The sequence below is a fragment of the Nannospalax galili genome, unplaced genomic scaffold (genome assembly GCF_000622305.1).
Source record: "Nannospalax galili isolate Female #2095 unplaced genomic scaffold, S.galili_v1.0 scaffold202, whole genome shotgun sequence".
Lineage (NCBI taxonomy): Eukaryota > Metazoa > Chordata > Mammalia > Rodentia > Spalacidae > Nannospalax > Nannospalax galili.
Window position 1 is genome coordinate 833460 of NW_008349000.1, and position 23783 is coordinate 857242.

The 23783-nt window shown below is 37.3% G+C and overlaps 1 protein-coding gene across 4 annotated transcripts in view; it reads right to left on the reverse strand.

Annotated features, from left to right (window-relative positions):
- Nucleotides 1–23783, reverse strand: part of Mon2 (MON2 homolog, regulator of endosome-to-Golgi trafficking) — a 119144-nt gene that overhangs the window by 67408 nt on the left and 27953 nt on the right. For all 4 annotated transcript variants that reach the window (XM_008846140.1, XM_008846141.2, XM_017801365.1 and 1 more), the window contains exons 3-7: nt 16067–16194; nt 15288–15419; nt 11261–11390; nt 7277–7374; nt 6487–6612 (exon numbers count right to left, since the gene is read on the reverse strand). In XM_008846140.1, coding sequence (XP_008844362.1) covers nt 6487–6612; nt 7277–7374; nt 11261–11390; nt 15288–15419; nt 16067–16194 — 614 coding nt within the window. The remainder of the gene's footprint in view (nt 1–6486; nt 6613–7276; nt 7375–11260; nt 11391–15287; nt 15420–16066; nt 16195–23783) is intronic.

The window sequence follows — 23783 nt, forward strand, 5'->3', positions numbered from 1 at the left end:
ATTTTGTATATTTCGATTGCTCCAACAGAACACAATGAGATGATTAAACATCTGATAAGAAATAAGCATAACTATTTTACAAGTTGGGGAATTTTATAAATAATTATAAAATTTTACTTAAAGTCATGGTACAATACATGGAAAGGCTCCATTAACTTGTTAATTTCCCATCTGTATTAGTTAAGGGTAGTCTCATCTGGTGCTGGAGAGGTGACTCAGCAAAGAGCACTTTCTTCTCTTGCAGAGGACCTGGGTTCAGTTCCCAGCACCCACATGGTGATGCACAACCATCTGTAACTTCACTTCCAGGGGATCTGACACCCTTTCCTGGACTCTGAGGGTACTACATATACATGGTACATTTACATGCAGGCAAAACCCTCATATGCATAAAAATAAATAAATAAATAAATAAATAAATAAATAAATAAATAAATAAATAAAATATTGGGGCTGGGGAGATGGCTCAGTGATTAAGAGCACTGGCTGCTTTTATAGAGGACCTGGCTTTGGTTCCCAGCACCCACCTGGCAGCTGACAACTACCCGTAACTCCAGTTCCGGGATCTAATGCCCTCTTCTGACCCATGTGGGCATTGCATGATAGAGGTGCACTTACATGTATGAAGGCAATACACTCATACACATAAAATAAAAATAATTAAATCTTTTTTAAAGGAGTAGTCTCATTTGAGTGACAATATAAGGCCTAGTTTGCATTTAATGATTAACTTTGAATATACTTTTTGTTGTTTCAATAATCCAAATTTCATTGAAACTATGAAAGAATTAAAAAAAAATCATCCAATCTAATCCTTTAATCTTGCAGAGAAGCAACATGGGTCATAGGTGGTTTATCTGCTCATTAAATATATATTTTGAAAAACAGGGAAATCAAAGGCTAAAAGCCTTTCCCACTTCACTTCCCAGAGATAAGTTAACAGTTGCTAAATTCTGATGCATATCCTTGTAGATTTTCACATATATTTTAATATACTTTTCAATTTTCTGTCCAAAATAGGATGCTGGAGTGAACAGATTTAAAATTTGATTCTAACGTTTATGTCAATTTCTTTGACTATAAAAACCAAAACTGTACTGAATGCATTTTTGAAACTTTTCATTGATTACACTCATTGTACATGGTACTGCTGTATAAGGAAATTTTCATCCAAGTATACACTGGACATTGGGTATATTTCCCCCTAGAGTCTCAATCTTTCTCTTTCTCCACCCTCCCATTAGCTCCCCCTTCTCTCCACAAACAACTTCTACTTTCATTTAATATGTACACGCATGACTTTATGTAACTAGATATAATCTAGGAACAACAAATGGAGGAAAACATTTGGTATTTGCCTTTCTAAGACTGGTTTAATAAATAGGATCATTTCTATTTTCCTACAAATTATATAATTTTTATGACTGAAAAAATGCCATCATATATATATATATCTCACTTTTTTTATACATTCCTCTGTTGTTGGACACATAACTTAGCTGTTGTGAATACTGCTGAAACGAATATGGATATGTTAAACATCTAAGTGATAACTTGGAATCCTTTGGGTAAGTACCCAGGAGTGATACAGCTGGGTCATATGGTAGATCTATTTTCAGTTTTAAGAGTAATCAACACACTGATTTACGCAGCACTTGGCTTAGTTTACATGTTCATCAGCTGTGTAAGAGCTTTTGTCCATATCCCCACCAGTATTTGTTTTTCTTCTTTTGATTTTTCAGTTTTATGTGTAGGAGTGTTCTGCCTACTTGGATATAAGTACGAAAATGCCCATCGAGGCCAGAAGAGGGCATTGGATTCCCTGGAACTGGAACTAAGGAATGGTGTTAGCTGTCTTGCGGGTGCTGGGAACTGAATCCAGGTTCTCTGGAAGAACAGTAAGTGCTCTTAACAGCTGGGCCATCTCTCCAGTCCCTTTTTTTTTTTTTTTTTTTTTTTTTGGTGTGTGTATCTTTTCTCCCCTTTTCTCTCCTTTGCTTTTCTCCCCCCTTCTGCCCCTCTCCTCCTCTCCTGCTCCCTCTCCTCTGTTCTCCCTCTCTCCCTCTCCTTTCCTCTCCCTCCCCTCCCTTCCCCTCCCCTCCTCTCCTCTTCTAGACAGGGTCATTCTGTAGCCCCAGACGCCTGGAACTAGATAAGGAGATCAGGTTGGCCTCTGTCTCTGCCTCCAGAGTGCTGGGATTAAAGGCATGCATCACCATGCCTATTATTTTCTTAATGATAACCATTCTGACTGGGATGAGATAGAATTTTAATCTAATTTTAATTTACACTTCTCTGATGGAGAGGTTGAACATTTTTTCATGTTTATTGGACATTATATTTCACCTTTTGAAAACTGTCCATTTCATAGACCACTTTTTATTGGGTTGTTTGATTTCTTTCTTGATTTTTTTCCTGGGTTCTTTGAATAGTCTCAGTATCACTGTTCTGTCAGATGTATAGGCTGTCTCTTCATTTAAAGGTTAATGGTTTCCGTTACTGTGCAGAAAGATTTTAATTCCATAAAGTCATATGTCAAGTGTTGTCATTATTTACTGAGTGACTACAATCTTATTCAGAAAGTCCTTGTCTATGCCTATATACTGAAATGTCTTCCCTACTTTTACCTCCAAAGTTTCAGAGTTTCAGGTCTTATATTATTAAGATCTTTTATCCATCTGAAGTTGATTTTTTTTTGTACAGAGTGACAGATAGGAATCTAGTTTTGTTCCTGTCCATGCAGATACCCAGGGTTATCACTACTATTTGTTGAAGATGTTGCCTTTCCTCAAATTTATATTTTTGGCATCTTTGCACCAACACGGGTGTCTTTTGTTGTTTGAGTTTTTATCTAGGTCCTCTACTCTATTTAACTGATGATGTGTCTGGAGTGTGTGTGGGTGTGTGTTACTATGGCTACGCAGAGTAACATCAAATAAGTATGAGGATATCTCCAGAGTTATTCTTTTCTCTAAGAACTTCTTTGGCTATCCAGGGCCTTTTGAGCTTCCACATGAATCTTAAGATTGTTTTTTCTATTTCAATGAAGAACAGCATTGAAATTTTAATGGGAATTGCATTATATCTGTAGATCACTTTTGGTTGTATACCTATTTTCGCAATATTAATTCTTCCAATCCATACGCACAGGAGATCCTTCCATCTTCTGTCTTCTTCAATATCTTGTCACAGTATTTTAAAGCTTTCATTGCAGAGGTCTTTTACTCCTTGGTTAGACTTACTTCAGGTTTTTAGATTTTTGAATTGTTTTTGAGGGAACTGTAAATTGGAACATTGTCCTTGTTTCTTTCTTACCAGGTCTGGTACTGGTTTATGGGGAGGGGCGGCTAGCTGCTTTTTTCATGTTAATCGCGTGTCCTGCCATATTGACAAAGTATTTTGCAGATTAAAGAGATTTTTGGTGAAGTCAGGCATGGTGGTACAAGCCTTTTATTTCATCACTAAGGAGGCAGAGGCAGAAGGATCTCTGCAAGACTGAGGCCAGCCTGGTCTACATTGTGAATTCAGGCCAGCTACGGCTACAGGAATCTCAAAAAGACAAAAACAAAAGTTTTTTGGTGGAGAAGACAGGGTCTCTTATGCACAGAATCATATCTTCTACAAACAAGGGTACTCTGACTTCTTTTCCTGTTTGTATTCCTTTTTACTTCCTTCTCTCATCTTAATGCTCTAAGATGTTTAGTACTATGTTAACAGAGGAGAGGGTAAACACATGTATTGTTTCTGATTTTAGTGGAAATGCTTTGAAGTTTTTCCCAGTTAGTATAATGTTGGCTAAGGTTTGTCATATGTGGCCTTTATTAGCTGGAGGTAAATTCCTCCAATTCCTAATCTCTTCAGGGCTTTGTATCATGAAGGGATGCTGGATTTTGTGAAAAGCCTTTTCTGCATCCATTGAATGATTATTTGATTTCTGATCCTGAGTCTATTTATGTGATATATTACATTTATTGATTTTTGTACACTGAAATGCCCCTGCATTTCTGGAATGAATCTAAGTTGATCACTGTGAATGATATTTTTCATATGTTCTCAAATTCAGTTTATAAATATTTATATTGTATTTTTGCATCGGGGCTGGAGAGATGGCTCAGTGGTTAAGAGCACTGGCTGTTCTTACAGAAGACCCAGGTTCAGTTTCCCAGCACCCACATGGTAGCTAACAATTGTATGTAAATCCAGTTGCAGGGTGATCCAACACCTTCCTCTGGCCTCTATGGGTATTACATGACATGGTGCCCTTTTATCTATGCAGGCAAAACACTCATACACATTAAAAAATAAACTAACATTAAAAAAACAATTTTTTCATCCACGTTCATCAGGAACATTAGCCTATAATTTTCTTTTTTGTTATTTATCTGATTTTGGTATAGGCTAAAACTGGCTTCATAAAGTTTGATGGTGTTCCTCCCTCTTATGTTTGATGGAATGATGAAAAGCATTGGTGTTAGTCTTTCTTTAAAGGTCTTACAAACTTCAGCAGTGAGGATTCACTGGACCAATATATTTTTTAGTTTGAGATTTATTATTATTATTAATTATTATTATTATTATTATTATTGCTTCAATCTCATTGCTTGCTATAGATCTGCTTACACTGTTTATCTTATCATGGGTTAATTTTGGTAATTCTTTCTCATTTATTTTTATTTTTGATGTTTTTGAGAAAGGGTCTCAATATGTAGCCCTGGCTGATCTGGAAACCATTATGTAGAGCAGGCTGACCTTGAACTCACAGAGATCCTCCTGCTTCTGCCTCCTAGATGCTGGGATTAAAGTCGTGTACCACCACACTTGGAAATTTTGGTAATTCTTATGCATGCATCAATTTCTTTAATCTTTTCTGATTCAGTAGAATCTAAATTTTGAAGATATGTTCTATGTTTCCCTGAATTTCATTGGTATTTGTTGTACTGTCTTTTCATTTCTAATTTTATTAAATTAGATATTTTTGTCCTTCCTTCTGGTTTGTTTGGCCTAAGGTTTGTTGATCTTGTTTATTTTTTCAAAGAACTTTCTGTTTCAATGATTCTTTGTATTGTTTCTTTTTTGTTGTTCCATTTCATTAATTTCTGCCTTGGTCTTGTAATTATCATATGTTAATTATATAATAATGGGTTTCACTGGGACATTTTCTTTTCTTAGATTTTTATTACCCATTTATTTGTCTTTGGGGTGGGGGTGTGTGCCTGGCAAGGTGCACATGTGGAGGTCAGAGGATAACTGGCAGAAGGGGTCCCAGGGATTGACCAGGTCATCACACTTAGTGGCAGTAGCCTCTGCTGAGCTATCTCACCAGTCTTCATTGTGATATATTATACATGTATAAAATATATTTTAATTGTATTCATTCTCCATTACCTTTTCCTTCCCCCTCGTACTCCTGCTGATCTCCCTCTTCCCAGGTAGTCCCCCATTTACTTTTAGACCTTTATTTTTATTTTTCAAATGACCCAATGCATTTTGTTAGAGTTGCTTACAGGAGCATGAGTAAGGAATTAATTATAGGAACATGGATACCTTACTGGTGGCTACACCTTCTAATTTTGGTTTGAGCTTTGCTTCGTCAGACTTTAGAGCAGTGGTTCCTGCTGTCTTCTAGTTCCATCTGTTTGAAGTTATCTTTTAGTGTTATTTCACCTAACGTTGCATTTGTCTTTGATGATAAGGTACATTTCTTGGACACAACAAATAGATGGGCTCTGTTTTTAAATTCAATCTGAGGTTTGGATTGAGGAATTAAGATTGATATTCTGAGTTATTAAGGAAAGGTTTGCAGTACTTTCTCTTCATTGATTTTGCGGTACTGGATGTTTTCCTGTTCCTCATTTGCTTAACCACTGTTCTATTGTGGTTTATTCTTTCCTGTAGCCTTATCGGGGTTTATCTTTCTCTTCTGTATAAAGGGTTCCTTCAAGTATCTTCTGTGGAGTTGACGCAGTCATGAATTCTTTTAGTGTGTTTTTATCACATGCCAGACAGTTTTGCTTGGTATAGTAGCCTTTCAGAACTTGAAATACACTATTATCATTCCAAACCCTCCTGAATTTCCAAGTTTCTGTTGAGAAATCTGCTGATAGTCACATTTTTTTAAAACTCCATAGCTTGGGAAAAAATGGACAGATTTCTTCTGATATTAAAATTTCAAAATCTCAGTAGAACTTTAAAAAGTAAGATAACAGTAAATTAAAGTTAGGCAATGGTGGTTTATTCATGCCTGCAATCCCAGTACCCAGGAGACTGAGGTTGAACGTTGACCTTAAGTTCCAGGCCAGTCTGAGCTATAATGCAAAATGCTGTAAAAAAAAAAAAAAAAAAAAAAAACAAACAACAAAAAAAAACCCCAAAACCCAAAACAAAAAACCACAACAAAAACATACCCTAACACTCAAACAAACAAATCTCACTAAATTACCATGTCTAAAAAAGATTTTGTGACAAGATAACATCAAATTGGCTTACTTGTAAAAAGACTTGTGGAAAATCATTGAGGACTGACTCTAGCAACTCAAGGCCAAATGTCCGAGTCATCTCTGTCATGCCTACTAGCCAGTAGGGGGCATCAGCATTAACCAACTGACAAAGGTCCTGGGAAAATAAAAATCAGTTTATATGCTAAGATGAAATGTGCTTTCCAGACCTCATAGTTTATAAAATTAAAACAAAAAAGCCTCTCTTTCTTAAAAATTAAGCATCAGTGATTCAAATTTTGAAAAATTACAGATTCAAAAGATTTTAAGTAAACTTCTATAGAATCATAACTATAAAGAATACACAGTAAGCAGATAAATGATTAACATTCTTTTAATGAAGAATAACCTTTTATTCTTAACTATTAACTTAAAATGATTTATTCATGTCAACTAATGTAAAAATCAGGTATTAGTATATCAAATTATTTAAATAGTTTATTACTTAAACTTTAAGTAAAAAAGTAAAAGAAAGTTTAAAAGGTAAATGTTGTTTCATTTATTTAAAGTTTATTACTTTCCTTACTAAAGGAATGTTTTTATAAGACGTCATCCCTACTTTGGAGTTTAATTTTATTCCTTCTACTTAAAGTGAGTCATAACATTTTATCATGTTAATTACATATACAGTAAATGCAGAAGTTGTTCTTTAATCCTTCAGAACTACTTTAATACTACTTTTGACATATTTAGCATTTTTGCATTAAAAGGTAAATCAGACAATAAAAAACCCACATAAACCAATATCCTATCATAAAAATTATTTTTATCAATTGAAATACCTGGAAAAGCATATACGCATCTCTTGCACAAGGTTTGAGAGTACTGACAGATCTCCTGTTACTATTGCCTTGGATCAATACTGGTGGTTCTACAATATCTGCAACCAAAACACAACAGGTATAGGGCTTCAAAATGACCTTCCATAAATCATGTATTTTGTTCAAAGTGTCTTTTTATATATAACTGTAAGCCAGTAACTTCAGAATTATGTCTCCAAAATGAAAAAAATAAAGACATTTTAATACAAAATACCTTAAGAACACTCATTATCTTAAAATCACTTTAACAAGCTTAGTTTTTAATTATACATTTGATTTTCCCAGTCTATTTTTCAGTCCCTTCATCACGTGATCTTTGAATGTATGTTAAATATCAAACACAAAATTTACCATCTGGTTAGTTCCTTTCACATTCCACATGCTTCCAAAGGACTAACTGCTTGATCTGCCACTGCTGCTGTCAGTTACAGGCTGCACTACCTAGGAGTCAACTGGAATGGTATTTCCTAGCTCAGCATTTCTTTCACTAATATAAAAAATATCAATTTCTGAACTGGTGAGATGGCTCAGTGGGTAAAGGTGCCTGTTGCCAAGGCTGATAAACTGAGTTAATCTTCAGGACTCTCATGGTGGAAGGCTAGAACCAACTCTTGCAAGTGGTCCTCTAACATCCACATGTATGTCATGGTACACATCCCCACATGTGCACATAAAAATGTAATTTAAAAAATTTTAAGGGGCTGGAGAGATAGCTCGAGGGTTAAGAACACTGGTTGTCCTTGCAGAAGACCCGGGTTTGAATCCCAGCACCCACATGGCAGCTAACAACTGTCCATAACTCCAGTTCCAGGGGATCCGACCACCTCTTCTGACCTGCGTGGGCATTGCATGGCACAGGTGCACTTACCTACATGCAGGCAATACACACATACACATAAAATAAAATAAATAAAATTTAAAAAAATTTAAAGCGATTATTCTCTTAAATTATGCCAGTCTTGCATTTAAAAAATGTTGATTTAATAGCTATGAGGAAAGAAAGGGGTTCTTAGTATTTTTTTTTAATCCTATTAGAATAGAAAGTAGTAAATGGTATATCAGCTGTCAGAAAAACATTTCTAAAAATACCAATCCAGGAATTTTTTCAAGGTTATGAATATATAAGACAGTTTTACTGGAAAACTGTCCTATGTCTAATATGATTTGAATAACTCCCTAACATTTCAAACTACTAGAATTCCACTTGCATTTTTTCCACAAAGAAAGATACAACAAAATTGTACCAAATGTCAGTAGGAGCATTCTAACACATCAACAATTAAGAATGGTTGATCTGGGGCTGGAGAGATGGCTGTGCAGTTAAGAGCACTGAACTGCTCTTTCAAAGGACCCAGGTTCAGTTCCCAGAGCCCAAATGGCACCTTTAGCAACTGTCCTTAACGCCACTTAAAGGAGTCTGGCACCCTCTTCAGGCCTCCAAGGGCACTGCATGACATGGGCTACCTACATACATGCAGGCAAAATATTTATACACATAAAATAAAAACAAATAAAATTTTAAAAGAATGGTTCTTCTAAATGTAAAAAATTAACCAGCAGTCAATTTCTGGAAAGGCAAAGTGATTGTTAGAATAGGCACAATTACCATTACTTCCTAGAATTGCCCATTTTTACCAGTGTTGCCATTAAGAACATCAATTTCAAAGGGCCATTACATAATACCAAGAGTTCAGAAAAAAGATAAACCATGTGAAGTGAAAAGCAGTTAAATTTTTTCTGGGCTGATCGATAGCTATACAGGTAAAGGCACTTGTCACCAGGTCTTAATGACCTGCATTCAATCCCCAGGACCCACATGATGGAAGAATCAACTCTTAAAAGTTGTCCTCTGATCTCCACACATGCTGTAACATGCTTGTACACCTCTGTGCTCGAGCGCACACACACACACACACACACACACACACACACACACAAATATAAATGAATACAATTTTTTTTGCCTAAGTACACTTTACAATTTTCTTCACAATAAATTGTGAAAACGTTTTCATCCAATAAAGATAATAATTTAAAACCCCATGAAGCCGGGCGTGGTGGCGCATGCCTTTAATACCAGCACTTGGGAGGCAGAGGCAGGCAGATCTCTGTGAGTTCAAGGCCAGCCTAGTCTACATAGTGAGTTACAGGACAGCTGGGGCTACAGGGAGACCCAGGCTCAAAAAGATGAGGAAAAAAAAATACAGCTAATTTCTAGTTGTAACACATCAAAGAACAAATCTGTCAGCTCTCCAAAGAGATGTTTCTAATTTTTAAGAAGTTTTTAAATTACAAAGAAAGCACTTAATTATAACAAGGGTACTTAGTAAAAATATAGATTAATCTTTATATTACCAAGTATTTTATGTATATGAGTGTACTGCCTGCATGTATGTAAGTGTACCCATGTTGTGCAATGTCTGCAGGGGTTAGAAGAGTGCTTCAGATCCCCTGGAACTGGAGTTATGGACAGCTGTTAGCTGCCATGTGAGTGTTTGGAATCTTACCCAGGTCCTCTGCAAGAAGAGTCAGTGCTCTTAACCGCTGAGCCATCTCTCTAGCCCCAATTACCAAATATTCTTGATTAACACACACCAATAATTTCTAACAGGTACAGGGAAAAATTCACATTAGCACACACTCTTGGAAATTTATTCTGAAGAAATAATTCAAATAGAAAAAAATGTAGGATGACACTGAAAACAGCTCTAAAGTATCAAATACCATATAATGTCCAGTTGGAGTCTCAGCATTAAAATACAGAATAGACACATAACATGATCCAATTACTAAGGTAAACTATATATAAAAAGGAATATCATGAAGTAATAGAATATCTTTTGATAAAAATACACACACTACAATATTTGGTGTAAAATGTGAAATTAATCATCTTCAAAAGGAAATTATGCATATATTAGAACTAAATATGGAAAATGAAAGGTATATTTAGGGTGAGAAAATAGTGAATTTTTATTTTTAAATTATCATTAATTTTAAGCCAGGCATGGTGGTACACACCTTTAATGCCAGCACTCAGGAGGCAGAGGCAGGCAGCTCTCTGTGAGTTTGAGGCCAGCCTGGTCTCCATTAGCGAATCCAGGTCAGCTGTGGCCATAGGGAGACCTTGTCTCAAAAAGACCCCCCAAAAAATAAAAATCATTAATTTTAAAATGCCATATAGTAATATGTATATGTGTGTGTTGCATACATACATGTGCATAGATACAAACACATATACCCATATCTGTTATGGCTACTCTTGACTGTCATCTTGATAGGATTTAGAATCACCATAGAAAAAAACTTCTAGGCACATCTCTGAGATGGGAAACCCATCCTAAATAGGAGTGGCACCATTCCATGAGCTGATGTGCTGAGTGCCAGCATTCACCTCTTTTTGCTTCCTGACTGTGGACACACTGAGTAGCCACTTCTACTCCTGCTTCCATGACTTCCGTACAATGGACTGTAACTCTTCCTGAAGCTGCTTTTGTGAGGATATCTTGTCAAGTAATTAAAAAAAAGTAATTAACACTATGTATATAAACTATATATATATATATATATCCACACATACATTTAGTATACACATGTGTATCTGTATGGATGTATGTGCATATAGATTTAGGGTTTTTTTTAATTGGACTGATTGATTGATTTATTGAATGAATGAATGAATGAATGATTGATTGATTTGAGACAGGGTGACACTATTTAGCCCAGGCTGGCTTCAAATTAGTGATCCTTCTGCCTCAACCTTTTGAGACTAAGATTACAGGTATGTACTAGCATACTTGCCTCCAAAACAAATACATTGGTTAAAGTTTTTTAGGTTTTAGGAATTCCTAATTCACAAGGCAAAAGATTAAAAAAAAGAAAAAAATCAGTGAACTATGTAAAACCCACCCACAATCAAAGCAGAAACAACTTTCTTTACTTTACCTCTGTGTCTTTCATCTTCAGCAACCATTCTCTCAAAGACAACAGTAACAACCTGCCGTACTGTAGCAGCAGCTGTATTGTTTGTAATATTATCCTTTGTGAAGTGTAGTCGAAAACAAAGAACAATTGCCTAAAAAAAATTTTTTGCATTTAGTGTGAATTAAGATTGAAAGGCATAGATTCTAACCTATCATATGTAACCTCAAGTAAAATAATTTATGTTTGATTATTTCAATCAGATATTCAAAGTTCTACCTTTTTATAAAATAAAATTACAAAGATTCTCAGGTTTCAAAATAATTCAGGGCCTCAATAAATATACAGCTATATAAGATTAGCTAAAGTAATTTGAGATACGACTTTCCAAATGTGGTTCATTTTATATGTATAATAATGTGCCATGCTTTTTAAAACTTATTTTTAATATATGCTTTAATATTTTATTTATTATTTTTATTTTATGTGTATGAGTGTATTGCCTGCATGTATGTAAGTGCATCCATGTTGTGCAATGCCCACAGAGATCAGAAGAGGGTGTCAAATCAACTGGAACTGGAGTTAAGGACGGTTGTTAGCCACCATGTGGGTGCTGGAAACCAAACTAAGGTCCTCCACAAGAGCAGCCAGTGCTCTTAACTGCTGAGCCATTTCTCTAGCCCCATGTGTAATAATTTTTATCTACCCAGAATGAAAAGTTTATTGTACTACTAAATTATTTAAGAGAAGTATTATCTAAATTGCTAAAATTACACTGTTATTAAAAGGGGACCACATTTTTCTCTTTAAAAATCAACTTTATTGGGGCTGGAGAGATGGCTTAGCAGTTAAGAGCACTTGCTGCTCTTGGCAGAGGATCTGAGATCTGTTCTCAGCACCCAGATGGCAGATTAGAACTGTTCTCTACTCCAGCCAAGGGATCCGCACCTCCTTCTGGCCTCCACAGATACCAGAGCACACACAGAGTCCACATACATACTTGCAAGCAAAAACTCACACACATAAAATAAAAACAATTTTTAAAAAGTTACTAAGATATAATCTCTATATAACAAGCTGTGTTCCCTAAAAGTATACAATTTGGTGAGATCTCTCTCATACACTGGTCGCTTAAATTATGGACACAACCATGGTACAAAACACTTCTTTCTACTTGAAGTTCCCCTGGTATCTTTTTAAAAATATTTTATCTATTATTTTTATTTTATGTGTATGAGTGTTATGCCTGCATGTAAGTAAGTGTACCTGTGTCATGCAATGCCCTCAGAGGACAGAAGAGGCTTTCAGATCCCCTGGAACTGGAATTATGGACAGCCATTAGCTGCCATGTGGGTGCTGGGATTGGAACCTGGGTCCTCTGCAAGAATAGTCAGTATTTTTAACCACTGAGCCATCTCTCCAGCCCCAGTTTCCTTGGTATCTTTACAGTTCATCTCTCTCTCTCTCTCTCCCTGGCCCACAGGTAACTAGCTATCTGATTTCCTACAATTTTATATGAATAAATTCATTAATTATAGGGTCTTTGTATCTGGCTTCTTTCATTTGGACTGTATTTATAAAATTCCATGGTATGACTATACATAATCATTCATCTGCTGATGGACATGAAAGAAGTGTACAGTTTGGCACTACTCTGAATAAAACAGCTATGAACATTTATATATAAGAATCTGTGAGGACATATATATGACATGGCTCAGTCATAGAATAGTATAGGTTTAACTTAAGAAACTGCCAGTTTCCTAAAGTGGATTTAAATTTTCATAATTCTATCAGTAGTATATGTGATTTCAGAATGATTCCACATCCTCAGTGATGTTTGAAATGTTGGTCTTTAATTTTAACTATTCTAGTGGATATGTGATAATTCCTTGTGACTTCAATTTATATTTCATTTGTAAAATATTAAGATGAGTGAGCATCTTCTCATGCATTTACTCATCATTTGAGTATCTTATTTTGTGAGGTATATAGAATTCATTTATCAATTATTCATTTAGTTATTATGCCCTAAAAATAATTTAAAAGTGTTTTAAAAGAACATACACGTTCTTTACCAGATATTTGTGAATATTTTCCTCTACAACTTCTTTTACAGGTCATGGATTTTGAACCCTAAGAAACAGTTGTCTAGTCCAATATCATAAAGTTTTATATAGTTTTATTGTTTGAAAAGAAGTCACTCTTGAAAAAAAGAGTAATGAGCCAAGCCTTGAACATCACTATTTCTTTGTATTTCCACACAAAGGAAAGGCATGTCATAGAATTACGCAGGAGTTTTCATAGTGCTCAATTTTGTACTATATCTCTCTGTACTTGATTTTTACTCCCCAATATTTCAATTTTCAATTAGGTAACATACCAAAATAGATCTTATAATTATCTCTTTCTTTTTAAAAAAAATATTTTCTTTATTATTTTTATTTTATGTGTATGCATGTATTGCCTGCATGTAGGTAAGTGTACCCATGTTGTGCAATGCCCTCAGAGGACAGAAGAGGCTGTCGGATCCCCTGTAACTGGAGTTACGGTCAGTTGTTAGCCGCCATGTGGGTGCTGGGAATCAAACTCGGGTCTTCTGCAAGAACAGTCAGTGTTCTTAACCACTGAGCCATCTCTCCAGCCCCCATAATTAGCTCTTTCTTCTTTTGTGTGTATGTGGGTATGTGTTTGGGTACAGGTACACGTGTGTGAAGGCAAGTGGAAGCCAGAGGTCAAGGTCAGGTGACATTCCTCAGGTGCCATCACCTTGTTTTTGAGACAGGGTATCTCACCTAGCTCACCTAGAGATACCTAGCTCACCTAGTAGCCTGCACTGGCTGACCAGTGAGCCCCAGGGCTATTCTTGACTGCCTCTCTATTGATTCATGCTTCTTTGGATGGGTGCCAGGGATGGAACTCAGGTCCTCATGCTTGTGTGGCAAACATGTTATTGACTATGTTATTTTCTAAGCTCCATTTCTTTTTTTTCCTAGCCTGGTACTCACTATGTAGACCAGGCTGACCTCAATCTCACAGAGACCCACCTGCCTCTGCCTGCCAAATGCTGGGATTAAAGGCATGCACCACATGCCCAGCCAAGCCCCAGTTCTTATTTCTTTAGTATGTCAATATCATTTATAAATTTTAAATACATGTATTAGAGGAATAATTTGATAGCTAGAAACCAAATGGAACAGCATACAAAAATATAATACAAAAATACGTACTTTATTTAGCAGATTCAAGCTTAGAAGAATGAAATATTTGCCACTAAATAAAATTTAATTATGATCTAAGAACACCAAATAATTAGAAAAGGCAAACATAGACCCACTTGAGAAACTATACATAATTAGTACACATCTCCATTCTATAGGTTATCTATTCGTAAAAGCATAAGAATTATAATAAAACTACCATTAAAAGTCAAGAGCACTCCTTAGAGAATAAATCATTAGGTGAAGACTGTGCTTTAGATGCCACTTTCTATCCCACAGAAATATTTCATAATTTGAAAAGCTTTTTAAAGAGTTAACTGTATAACAGAATATTTATGTTCCAAAGAGGACGAGAGAAGAGAAAAAATAAAAAGTAGGTATCACACACGGAATTTTATCCAGTACGAATACTCAATAGAGAAGTTTTTTTTTTTAAGTGAGACTTGAACTGTTTGGTCTATTTACATAATACATTCCTATAAGTTATTTTTAAAACAGGAGAATGGGACCTCTATCAGACAGAAAATACCCAAGCCAGTAGCATTCATGCCACTTTCTTTCCTCTTCCCTTCTCTATTCCTACTCTTCTACCTTCTCTTCGTTTTAGTACTTATAACTAAATCCATCAACAACCCAAAGTTGGTTAAGCAATCAAACATGGTTTCCTCTAATCTGGAGACACTGACAGCTATTAAAGCACAGCACTGATCATCACAGTAACTGTAGGGAAGTTAGGTGTTCTTAGTTCCATGGGCATCAGGCTTTCCTCTTTCAGCCACCTTATTCAAATGCTACTGCAGCACATTTATAAACTCTAACATGTTTCTTACCTTAGAAAGCGCCTCATCATGAACTACTGTATTGGTCGTTAAAAGAACAAGAACTGTTTGAAGTAGCTTAAGTTCTTCAAGGCTGTTTTCCATCAGCTGCCAAAGCATGTTAATTATATTTCCAGCAGCAGTCTGCAAAAAATAATGGAGTACAAAATTAAGGTAAAATCATTCAAATGTGAAAGTACAATAGAGATTCATAGTAGTATGTGTTCTTGTTTTACCATCATCAAGTTAGATATAAACAAAATATAAGTTAATGAGCAACATATTATCACTTCAAATAATGGGGCTGGAGAGATGGTTCAACAGCTAAGAGCACCAACTGCTCTTGCAGACAACCTGGGCTCGATTCCCAACACCCATATGGTAGCTAACAACCATCTCCAGTTCCAGGAGAGTCAATGCCCTTTTCTAGCCTTCATGGACACTGCACACAAATGGTGCATCTACATACATGTAGGCAAAACACTCACACACAAAAAAAAGTTTTTTAAATATGAATTATATTAAATCACTCTTCTGTAACAGTTAAAGTGTGCTCGATTCTAAAATCATTACCTATTTACCAAACTATACCTTCTTATCTTAAAATAACGATGAAATATATTTCATCTTTGCTCATTACTCATGAATGCTTAATGAGAAGGTAACAATATCTTTAAATTATTCTGCTTTCATCAAACTGCTTTATATTAAATACCAGGTATATTTCATTCCTCTCTGCAACATACTGATGTGACTCTTAATATGCAATTTGGATTAAATCTTCATACTACCTCAGACACCACTTCATGTGACATGAGTCTCTGAATAGCGGCCAGACACAGTTGAGTGATCTTCGGTTCCTTGGTTCCACAACCCATTAGGAAAGGCTGCACAACTTCTGAGCTGTTCTCTTTCAATGCTTTATTTAGGAAATGTACAAATTACTGAATTTATTCATAATTAGGAATATATGTCTACAAAATTACAATCAATGCCAATCTTAATACAACCAATGACAATCTCTTAGGGTGTAAAATAAATACGCAAATAAAAACCAAGTAATAAGAATTAAATTACTTCAGATAGTATAGATTCTCCAAGTCAACTAAATCCCTTTTCTACAGTCTTCTCATGCTTTCTCTAACACTGAGTCTTTGGGGCCATCCCCAGCTGCTATATTACTCAGTAAAGGCATGGATTCTCACAAATTCAGAAAAATAGTATTTCTTCATGTTGTACAAGAAAATAAATAGGAATTCATACTCTAGAGCAGAATGAACAATTAACAATAGTATGCATATCACCCCTACCATAGTTCATAAACTCACTAGATTATTATATGCAACAAATTTTTGTAGCTCTAATTTCAAGAAATAAGCACAAGTCTTTAAAAATAATATATTTCTCCTCTTATTACTGAAAAGATTACTTTAAATTAATTGAACACACATGCTATTATTCCAAAGCTTAATTTAACTCCTACCAAATCTCAGAGTTTTAAAGTAGTAGCAAAAATACAGAAGGTTAGAATATATACAAACTTAAACTGCTAAATTTATAACACAAAATTAAATAAAGCACTTATTGAAAGGCTACACAAAGAAGAATGTTTGTCACCCTCAGAAAATTTGAATAAATCAAATGGAATTCCAAGTAAGAGAACACTAAGCTTAGGAGTTCAGTATTTGTTTTCAAAGGAACAAAATCCATCAATTAGTTTTTAAGGCAAGACATTTTTCATAATCACAAGTATATAAGTCACAGAACATTTTTCAAAAGAATTTGAAAGCCATTGAAACCATCATTAAAATGCAAAACTACCTCAGCTATGTTTTATTTTTTAACTGTGTTTACAGTATAAGATATGAATTTTCTCTTGTGGAGCAAGTCTCACACCCAATCACAGGAATTGAACATCCTTATTAATGGTAATGCCATTACTGCACAGGTGAGTGTATCTTGCCTGGCAGCTTGGTACTGCAAATCATGGGATTCACAGACAGGTAAAACCATTGATGTCTTTTCTCCCTCAGCAGTTGTATGAAAGCTAGCCAGAAGGGAAGAAGCTTCCAGCTCAGTTCCAGCTTGATTTCTGTATACATTGCAACCAAGACATGTGGTATCCTCAGTAATAGGGTAATTATCAAGCAGCTCTGGTAGGTGATCAAGAAGGGTGTCAAAAATATTGTTTTAAGAGCCTCTGTGACCTCCTTGACCAACAACTCATAAGAAGGTGTCTCACACATAACATTGGGGTATATTTCATAATCCTCAGCTTTCAAGAGCAGCATTATCCAGACATTCAGGGTTATCTCCCTTCTAACTCTCTCTCACTCTCTCCCAACTTAGATTTTTAAACTGCTTACAAAGTGGTGAGTTTCCATATAGCTTTTCTCATGCATCTATACTTTTGGTCAGCTCTGTCACCCTTTACCCCCAGGCCCTATTCCTGCTTAAACTTTCCATTCTCCAAATTCCCTGTCTTTGCTATGTGTTCTGCTATCCCCATCCCCTTAAGGTATCACCACTCCAATGACTCTTTAGTTTCCTTACTTCTATAGGTACTCCAGGTTAAATGTACAAATCTGAAGATTTGAAGCTAGGATCTACATATGGGAAAGACCAAGTGGCTATTTGAACCTGGGTTATCTCACTCAATACAACTTTACTAGTTTCATCCAATTATCTGCAAATTTTTCTTTTTTTAAAATTCTCATTCCTCTTTTACTTGGCATATTTCACATTACACCATTTTCATTTTAAAAGATAGATACATATCTGTCAAATGTATTTTAGCTTGATGTTCTTTCCTTTTTTTACTCATTGAGAATTTCATACATGTTTACATTGTATTTTATTATATCTACCCTCCACTCTTACCCCAAAACTCCTCTCAGATCTCCCCCACCTTGTCTCTCTCCCAACTTCATGTCCTCTTTCATAGCCCACGGAATCCAATAAGTGCTGTTGTGTGCATTGTGTAGAACCATTCATTGGGGCATAAGCAACTTAACAGGGACCACTTCCCTGAAGAAAACTGACTTTCAGGACAGTAGCCTTCAACTGTCAAAGCTCCTCAGCTAGGAGTAGGGCTTTATGAGCCCCTCCCCCTGGAATTCTGATTGCTTGATCTTTATATGGGTCTTGTGTGTCAACCACAGCCACCATGAGTCCATCAGTACAATGGCTGTGTTGCGTCCCTAAGACACTATTTCTCAACAGTCCTTCCCAGTTTCTGGTTCTTATTCTTTCCACCCCTCTTCCAAAATGTTCTAAGAGCATTTGTGGGGAGGGGGTGTGATAATATCTCTCATTTAGGGCTGAGTACCCCAGTTACTCATTCTTTACACTTTGACCATCTGTAGCTCTTGTAGTAATTTTTTTATTTTTTTGTTTTTTGGTCTTTTTGAGACAAGGTCTCCCTGTAGCCCCAGCTGGCCTGGAACTCACTATGTAGACCAGGCTGGCCTCGAACTCACAGAGATCCACCTGCTTCTGCCTCCCGAGTGCTGGGATTAAAGGCGTGCACACCACACCCAGCTGATCTTGTAGTAATTTATCTGAAAATATCATAATTCCATTTTTCTTTACTTCTGAATAAAATTCTATTGTGTATATGTACCACATTTTCATTATCCATCTTGGGGCCTAGAGGCAAATTTAATTACTGTTGTTTAGCTAAATGATCACGGTGCCAAGCTGCCTTCTAAATTAATTAACTAACTAATTAATTAATTAATTAATTAATTGTCTTTTTGAGACAGAATCCAGAGTCTCCCTATAGCCCCAGCTGGCTTGGAACTGGCTATGTAGACCAGGCTCACAGAGATCCCCCTGCCTCTGCCTCCCGAGTGCTGGGATTAAAGGTACAGGCCACCCTGCCCAGCTCTAAATATTTATATTGATACCCACAGGCAAATGCTACTCCCAACATAATCCAAGAAGCCTTTCTTTGCAATGAAAGGCAGTGAATGTAGGGGCGCATAGCTGCTCAAAGTGCTGAGAGACAGCTGAGTGCTCAGTCCTAACACAACAATTATACTATCACCTCTAAGACTCAGGGATCACTATAGAACAGGGAAAGGAAAAAAAGGAAGAGTTGGAATATAGGGAGAGGAGTGGTGAAACCGGTGAAACGCTGCCCTCTGGGCATGGCAGAGCCAATGCAGGTACAACCTCACAACAGCTTTGGCTGCCGACCACAGGCCCACATAAGACTATGACTTTGCCTATCAACACTCAAGCATGGACTGGGGAGGAGCCCTACAGCTCCTTGTTTAAGAATGGGCTACCAACAGATTCCAGGGGTGGGCAGTCTTGTCTTTATCTTCAGTTGCAGACCTAGTTCCAAACCCACTGTCACAGAGATGATCCTGGTTAAATTTGGTGGGTCTCCAAGAAACAAAGAAAGAGAGAGCAGTAAAGCCCAATAAACATAACAATGACTGGCCCAGAAAATCATCTCTACTGGTGTAACAGTAGCACTTTTATCTTGGGGGTAACCAACAGCTATATAAAGGAACTTAGGCCTGTTCAATGAGCGGGGGGGACTCCTGTGTGGTGCTGTAAATATAGTCAAATACACATGGTAGAGAGGTCACAGATCCTAGAGAAAAACCCACATCTGTCACATCCTTAGAAAAATTTCTAACTATATACTAAATATGTATCGTTATATTTAGAATATTTACAGACACATGCACCTCTCACCACTCATCCAAAAAAAAAGAAAAAGTTTTGGGCAACAAATGGAGGCTATTACAGAGTTCCACAACTGGTCATACACAGAGAGTAAGTGTCTGTGAGATGCGCAGCCCTAAGTGACAGATCTACAATGCAACCTCTACACCTAAGCCCTGGGGAACGTAGCATAATGAGGACAAAAGAAAATTAATGCAACTCTTACCAGCAAAGCTTCCTCATGCAACAGGTGGTGATTGACCCAAAAAGCCACAACTGGCCTAAAAGTGTAGCAACTAAGAGACCAGAGTGCTTGTCCCTAGGTAGGACACCTATGTTAAACCTCTGTCACCTATGGCTCAGGGACCATTGGTGGAGGAGGGGTTGTAAAGACTGTAAGAGCCAGTGGTGGTGGATTACCACAAGGAAAGAGTTTTCCAGGCAGTTGGGAGCTACTTGATCATATGATCTCACAGCAATGGTGATAGCACACACAAGACTCATATAAGCTCAACCCAGACAAAAACCCAGCACAGAAGTGAGGAAAAGAGTAAGAAATAAAATGTGGGGCTGGAGAGATGGCTCAGCGGTTAAGAACGCTGGCTATTCTTCAGACATGGTCAAGCAGGACCTTTGACTTATCTTCACAATGCTGGAACTGGTAAAAGAAAGGAACCAGTAGTTCCTCCCAAGCCTCTGAGGAACAGATCCTCAAATGACCTTAAGTGTAAAAATAAATTGATTTATTTGGGCCAACTGTATGATCTTAAATACCCAAAAGGAAAATATAACCAAAGAGTAAAGTCATCAGTATATTTCTTTAAGAGTTCAAGGGATTACACTTGCCAGACGTTAGGCTTAAGTCTATATAAAAAGTTATTTAGACAATTATTTCAAATTGATGATTCTGTTCCTAAGCAGAAAGTGCTGTTCAGATGTCAGACTTCAAATCTTGGTCTGCAATACTGTAGTGCCCACCTGCAGCTAAGGGAGACAACCATCTATTGTTCTAAAATAATGGATAAATTTGTTTCTCCCCTTACCTAGAAGCATTTGAGAGGGAATTGACACCGATTCTAACCACTCCAACAGCTATCAAAATACCTGAAAGCAAATCCTGAATCCATCACTCTAGAGTCCAGCCTTGGAAGACAAAAGAAAAATGAGGAAGAACCCAATAGAGGGATGCTTTTGGAAGGCCTTGGTCAAGAAATTCCGATGGACTTGCATACGAACATTTGAAAATTGCCCTGTTCTGACTTTTTTTCTAGTTCCCTGTCTAGAACTTGTAATGCTAATTACTCTTGCCTTTACTTCTCCTTCATGTCTCCTATTCAGGATTCAAAGACGTTCTTTTCCTCCTCGAGAAAAGAGTTATGCAATTTGGGAGTCTTTTAGATAGACCCACTGAAGGCATACTCCAATACTCACCCTGCGTCCCTGTTCAGCATGGAAGAAGCCAGATTGGTCTGTGCCCTGATTCCCTATTGACAATTTGGGTAACCTCTTCAGAGGATGCTGTGATAAGAATAGTAGGTAGGAATTGGCTAGGCAGTTAGGGTAAAAAGACCCTAAAGAAAAGTAGCCAGTTTCTTGGCTAAAACTCACAATGTCCTTGGGCCTCTTAGTAACCTACTCTGTTCCAAAGGCCAAAATTTTTGAAAATATTTGGGAGCTTTTATCTAATCCTTAAAAGATTTTAGGATTACCTCTTCAGAGAGGGGAATGTTAGAGTAGCCAAAGCCCATAAAAATAAATGAATAAATAAATCAAAGACGAAGAAAGTTATGGAAGTTATCAGAAAAGTGATGGGGATATATGGAAGGAGTTGGAGGGGAGGGAGTGGGCATGGATTTGATCAAAACACTTTATATATATGTATGAAATTCTCACTAAATTATTAAAAAAAAAAAAACCACATTGGCTATTCTTGCAGAAGACTGGGTTCAAATCCCAGCACCCACACGGCAGCTAACAGCTGTCTGCAACTCTAGTTACAGGGGAAACGACAGCCTCTTCTTTCCTCCATGGGCATTGCAATGACATGGGGCACTTACTGACATGCAGCCAATATACGCATACACACACAAAAAATAAAAATAGCTCATTTCCCTCTGCTTCCCTGGGCCTGCACGACCCTCCGGCATCTCTCTGGCCTGGGTTCAGACCCATTCCTTCTCTTGGTGCCCCAGACATCTGGGAACCACCACTGCTTCCTGATCCTTTGCATCCAGACCAACACAGTTCCTTCTCATGGTCCCCAGGAGCTCTCTGGGCCTGGCCGGCCCTCACCTCCCTCTGCTTCCCTGGGCTGCACAGCCTGCCAGGCTCTTTCCTGCACCCAGGGGCTGACCTCTTGGCCCGGGACCACCACTGCTTCCTGATCCCTTGCATCCAGATGGAACCAGTTCCTTCTTGAGGTCCCCAGGAGCCCTCTGGGCCTGGTCCCGCCCTCACCTCATTCTGCGTCCCTGGGCTGTAAGACGCACCAGCCTCTTTCCTGGATGCGGGGGCTGACCTTTTGGCTTCCTGATCCTTTGCATCCAGACCAACCCAGTTCCTTAGCGCACTCCCCAGGAGCCCTTGGGGCCTCTTCCCATCCCCATCTCCCTTTGCATCTCTGAGTGTCAGAGCCACCAGCTGCCAGACACCAGCATCTTTCCTGGGCCCTGCTCCCAGGCCAGTCCAACCCCCAAATTCCTGAGGCCAAAATCTCTCCTGGAGGGATCCAGACCTTGGGAGAAAACCTGAGAGCACCTGATCCTCATCTTACTTGGGCCTCTGTGGGAACTCCTGAAGACAAAAGCAATCTGGCCACTCCAATATAAAATTAAAACAGAACCGGAAGCTTAGACGAACCATCTTCTCATGCCCAAAAAGTAAACCACAAAGGCACATAAAGTTTACAGAAAGAAGCAGACCTAAACTTGAAGACTTGAGTCTCACACAAGAATCAGAAACAAAAGAAATTCACATGTCAAAATCACAGAGAAAAAATAGTAACATGAAAAACCAAAATAACTTATCCCCATCAAATACCAATAGTCCTCTAGAGGAGTACAATGAGAACGCCCCATACATAATGCAGGACATGGAACTCAAAAGAACAATTATAAACGTGATTAAAGAATTCAGCGAATTTATAAAGAACACACAAAGAAATCAAAGAACTGAAGGACGATAGGGATAAACTTCTGAATGAATTCAGAAAAAAAGCTAGAAATATTGAAAGACTACTCAGGCTGAAATGAAGGAGGAAGTAAAATACTCAGTAACCCAATTAGAAACGACAGGAGAAAGCCTCATTAATAAGATGAATGAAATGGAAAACAGAGAATCAAGACTGAAAGATAAAGTGGACAAACTAGACCACTCAAGCAAAGAGTATGAAAAATTTTAGAAAGCACAAGAATGGAATATGCAGGAATTGTGTGACACTACAGAAAGACCAAACTTACGAATCATAGGCATACAAGAAGGAGAAGAACCCCAACATAATGGCATGGACCAGATCTTCAACAGAAATGTCAAAGAAAATTTCCCAAAATAAGAAAGACATGCCCATACAAAAACAAGATGCATACAGAACACCAAACAGACAGAACCAGAAAAAAAACTCTCCATGGCACATCATAGTAAAAACACTAAACGTACAGAACACAGAGACAATAATGAAAGCTGCAAAAAAGAAACAAGTCACATGTAAAGGAAAACCCATTAGGATGACAGCTGACTTTTCAGTACAAACTATGAAAGCCAGAAGAGCCTGGACTCAAGTACTCCCAGTTTTAAATGACCACAGATGCCAACCCAGATTACTATACCCAG